This window comes from Pavona decussata, unplaced genomic scaffold (assembly GCF_977016875.1).
Source record: "Pavona decussata unplaced genomic scaffold, jaPavDecu1.1 SCAFFOLD_154, whole genome shotgun sequence".
Classification (NCBI taxonomy): domain Eukaryota; kingdom Metazoa; phylum Cnidaria; class Anthozoa; order Scleractinia; family Agariciidae; genus Pavona; species Pavona decussata.
In genome coordinates, this window is record NW_028145566.1 from 1055001 (window position 1) to 1060294 (window position 5294).

General features: G+C 36.2%; 1 protein-coding gene and 1 long non-coding RNA gene across 2 annotated transcripts in view; both read left to right on the forward strand.

Annotated features, from left to right (window-relative positions):
- The window catches only part of LOC146466087 (uncharacterized), a 277353-nt gene that overhangs the window by 2494 nt on the left and 269565 nt on the right, over window positions 1-5294 (forward strand). The gene's annotated exons all lie outside the window — the stretch shown is intronic.
- Window positions 2506-3051, forward strand: LOC146466088 (uncharacterized). The gene has a single exon (XM_085127878.1). The coding sequence runs from the start codon at window positions 2509-2511 to the stop codon at window positions 3049-3051; it is 543 nt and encodes a 180-aa protein (XP_084984004.1). The 5' UTR covers window positions 2506-2508.

Consider the following 5294-nt stretch of genomic DNA (forward strand, 5'->3'; position numbering starts at 1 on the left):
CCTCTCTGAAGCACAAATTATCGGCCTCTCTCTTTTTCTCAGTCGGCCAAAATTCTAAAGGCCTCCGCCTGCTGCTGAGAATAGACTGCATTGGGTACTAGTTAATTCATTACCTGGAAAATAACTTATGCCTATTAACTCTCCTCATATAAGAGCCAGATTATTCCATTTAGCAGATAGAATAAATTAGTGATCGGCTCAGTCAGCCAAAAATATTGTGAATCTGATTACGAGTTCATGTACAGGCACCAGGTTTCGCAAAACTATGTATACAAGAGATATATCACGAAAGGCAAATCAGTTGGAACAAGGGTTGGACCTATTGTTTTGAAGTAAATGTCTTCCTGTTGGCCTTTTGTTGCAAGCGCTCTTCGTCTTAGTCTCTACAGTTTGCGAGCCTGGGCAGCGACATTTAATACGACCTCCCCAGTATCTTTAACTACAGCGCATTCAAGTACAATGTTGCCATGCTCATGTCTAACTCCATCTAACCTTGTTGAAAAGGGCCAACAAATCATCATAAAAATGCTCAAGATCTCCAAAACCATGGAACGTCAACTGTCACCACCCCTCACGGGTAACTTGTTGTGATTGCAGCTAACATTTGTATTCCGAACAGAAGTGATAAGAGCATATTCAGCTTAATCTGTTATATATGTCATTTTCCCCAAGTTTAATTTATGCCGTGGGTTCCGTTTCTCGGAATGTCCCGGTATTTTTGTAAATCCTTTATCTATCAAATGGCAGTAATTCAAGAAACTGCGACAACATCCACCATAGCTGATGACTGTTCCCAATATCGTTACAAGCTGCTTGACCAAGAACAAAGGCCCTGATTAAATGACACAGGTATGACCTCACATGGGGCGGTACGTCTCAGTCCGGTGAAAGCAAGTTCGCGGTTGTTAACCATTTACAAACAAAAAAAAAAAAAAAAAAACAAGAACAACAACAACAAAACTGAGTCTTCCAAGCGGAAAATTTCGAGGAGAAACGGAATTTCAATTTCTGTTAAAAAAAAGGTAGTCCCGTTTTCTCGGTTAGGACGTTCCACTTACATCTGTCGTATTACCCATGAGTGTAGCATGGTGCCGGAAAGTATGAACCGTTTACACGAGACCAGCAAAATCTCAAATCCACCTCCCCCCTCCCTCCCCACCCACCAAACGTTACGATTTCAGACCAACATATTAAGATGTTTGCCATGCACCCAAATGTCAAATAGCTAGCGGATGGTTGCCCTTTCCACCACGTCCTAAAATATTAAATTTCGTGCCGTTTATTTATTATAACTGTTTAAGAGAAACAACGAATAACTGGCTTAATTAGACGAAAAAACATGCTACCCGTAAGAAAAAGGACGTTAAGACACACAAAACGAAGAGAAATGTTTTCTAAGTAGTTTCATGTAATATATCAAACACGAGAAGGTGTGCTTCATTAGATATCCAAACACTGAGAAGTAGGTTTGGATATCTGATGAAACACACTTTTGAGTGTTTGATATGGCTTCTTAAATGATCAATAATTCTTGGAGAAAGTCAAGGCTAAAGTTGGCAAAATTTTATGGTAATTAGGATCACATATGCAAACCACGCTCACGGTAGTGATTTTCTTTGTTTTCTCTTGTTTCTACAAGCTTCTACAAGCAGCTTCTACAAGCAGTACAAATTGTACCTTTTAAATGCCCAATGAATATTGGGTATTTAAAAGGTACAATCACTTATAATTATCATTCCTATTGTTTTTTATGTAAAAATTGTAGTATGTTTCTATTATTGCACTTTTATTATTCTTTAATTTTTTTGCTGTTTAGTTGCACGTTATACGCCAGTTAATTGCACGTGGCAGTGACCAACTCGAAAGCCTAAGCTCCTTTGGTCACTGCGCACATTTTACTTTTCACATTTATGTAATTTAATGCTATCTTTATATTACTTTTCTTATATATTGTAATTTCCTTTTGTTGTGAGCCATTGAAATAGTGCACAATAATAAAAACCTTAAACCTTGATGAATTATTAATGAGTTTGAGAAGTAACATATCAAACACGAGAAGCTGTGCTTCATCAGATATCCAGACACTGAGAAGTAGAATGAAAAAACGAGGCGCAGCCGAGTTTTTTTAAACGACTTCTCATTGTTTGGATATCTGATGAAACACACTTTCGAGTGTTTGATATGGCTTCTCAAATGATCAAGAATTCTTGGAGAAATTCAAGGCTAAAGTTAAAATTAAAGGTAATTAGGATCACATATCCAAACCACGGTCACGGTAGTGATTTTCTTTGTTTTCTCTTGATGAATTATTAATGAGTTTGAGAAGAAATAAATAAAAGACGAGTGCGAGTGTTTGACCGGGCTTTCCAGACACCGAGAAACAGATGAAAGCACGAGGCGGTGGGCCAAGTGCTTTTATTGTTTCGAGGTGTTCGGAGACCCCCGTCAAACACGACGCACGAGTTTTTGATTTTTTCTTCTAAAACTATTCACACTTCTTTAGTAATTATGGGGCATTGTTTCAGTGCTTTAATTTCCTATGAGATTATGAATTTTAATAATAATCAAAATGTGGGAATTTTGTTGTTGTTCGTTGTAAGTCATGTGGTGGTGAAGATTGCAGAGTCTTTTGCAGCGAACACCGAAAGCCGTTTTCGTTTTCCAAAAGCTGGTGAAGAAGAATCAAAGTTGCTGCAAGGGAGCATTCCTAAGTCAGCTGCCTTCAAAACCAAATCGGCGATTAAAATTTTTCGCGAATGGCAGATAAATAGAAAAGTTAAAGTTCATGTACTTGAGGCTGGTGGCGATTTTAAAGATTATGAAGATTTGTTCAAAGTTCGAATTCAGTCGCTGAGTACAGATTTGGCAAATATGGATGCCAGCGCTTTAAACTACTGCCTGAGTAAATTTGTCCAGGAGGTTGCGAATAGTGGAGGGAAGATATATCCAGCAAGGACCCTTTATGGAATTATCTGTGGCATCCAAAGGCATTTAGATGAAACTGTGGGAAGCGAAGCATTAAATCCTTTAGATGCTTCGGATAAAAGGTAAGAGAGGATATAGAATTTATTTTTAATGCAAGATACTCTTTTCATCGAAGAGTACAGTTAGAATATAGATTGACCTTTTTTTAAACTTTCTACATTTTATTGCAGATTTACTACTTTTTGTCGTTGTCTTGATGCCGATAGGAGGGACAATACGCGGCAAGGTGTGAGTTTGCAAACAAAGAAAGAACAGAAAGAAGCTGATTAATTATGATTATTAAATAAATTGAAGTATTGTTTTTGTGTTCAATTTGTTTTGTTTTAATCCATAAATCTTGATGTCCAATGAGAAGACAGATGGAAACCACGCGCGGTTTTGATATGATCCAAAGCACCTGTGGTTTTCATCTGTGTTTTCATTGAGTATCAAATCTCATGCACGTGACGAATTTAGCCATTTTTATTGGCTATCAAACTTAAGAATTATTAATGAGTTTTAGAAGTAAACAGAAGTTACTTGCAGGGAGACTGCAGATCCGAAGTCGTACCAGTCTGAGTCATTCGCATTCGTTGAGCTCCCGAATGAGTTAGACATGTCTGATATGATTTTCATGATATCTTGCCCTAATACTGTTTGTAATTCTGTGTTTCACGAAGAAAGCATCTATAGGTTGTGATTACAGTCAACCCAGGTCACGCGTGAACGATATTTTTGAAATTTGAACGGAGTTTTGAAATTTACATGTCAGTTTTCAAAATCGCCAACGAGATTTCAGAGTTCCCGTATAAATTTCCCTAGCTTATTGACAGTATAAAGCTATGAATTTTTCTTTACATTGCAAAATTGAATATTTCAAGAATAACAATTGTTTCCCAAATATTTTGAATCTTTTTTTCAGTTAATGCGTCTTTTTCGGAACGACTTCCAGAGAGATGTCCAACATTCCATTCACACGTCGGACATTACAAAGAGAAATTCGAATGTTCATTTCATTCTTGGAATTACTGTTCACGCGTGACCTGGATTGACTGTAAATCCAATCCTGGCAACTTGCTTAAAATAGAAAACAAAATGCTTAAGGTACGTACAACATCAACCGAACGCCAGCTCTGTCGTTTTCCATGTTCTTTGTTTTAGCTTTTGCAAGCAGAATTCTGTTGCTCGCATTTTTGTTTTATTTTGAGCCGTAATTTATGTAACTTGTTTATAACTATGAGGGCAAAATAATTACCTCTTTTACGTTTAACAACACGCTACTGTATTTCTTTCATTGCGACAACCCTAACTGTGTAACGTTTCCAATCTACTCAATGGTTCTTTGAGAATGGTCCCAAAAGTTAAAGATATATAGTTATCCATTATTATTTTAATCGTTTTTACTACAACAACAACAACAACAACAACAACAACAACAACAACAACAACAAAAATAATCAATCATGTCCAGGCTTCACATTTAAATTTTGGGTTGGGTGTTTCACATTGATTAATTGTGCTAAAAAAAATTTATAGCAGTAAACAAGTTATAAGTAAAATATTTATGTAGTATATATTTATCTCAAATTCATTATTATTATTTTCGTAACTAGCGATGGCTGTTGTAACGGCCGAAAGATGTTGTAATTTTCTTCAAATTGATTTAATTGCCTCACATCTGGGAACACGTACTACCATCAGTGATATGTGAGCCTGATGAGATACATTTCAGCTGGCAAGCTGCTGAAAGCAATGGTATTTTCCTAGTTCATCAATGGATTAAAACTACAAACGCTAAGAGACAACACTGCGACTATTCCACGTGGGCTTTGGTACATTGTTATACCATGCAGTTGAAAGTGTAAACGCTTTGTTAGCCTTAAGCTCAAAGCACTGGAAACAAAAACTATTCAGTAGGTTGCGTTAACTGGTTTTTATAATAGTTTCCGCTCGAAAGCTGTCCTTAAAAGTGCAAATATACCTATAGCGCAAGCAAATTATTTTCAATCAGAATTCCAGTCTTAGATTTTCTTGAATTGGCTCTTGACTCTCTTGGAAGTGGAAGCATTATTGTTCAAGTAAAAATGATTAACAAAACCTTGTCATAGCTTTGAATACAACTAAACTCGAATTTAAGTTAAGTGCAATTTGTGATCACCTTCACCTCTAATAATCGATGTTTTTTTTGTTTTTTTTTAAGTATTTCCCACTCGAATAATGCTCCGAAAAAGATTAAATTTAAAAATGGTATTAGAGTGATCAGTCCCAAAATTAAAAAAAATATATTCAAACGTGCACTTATGGTCTTAATCAGTTATAAAAAAAAAAAA

Excerpts from the sequence above, each read along its gene's own strand:
- LOC146466088 (XM_085127878.1), top strand. The coding sequence starts at position 2,509 with ATGGGGCATTGTTTCAGTGCTTTAATTTCCTATGAGATTATGAATTTT.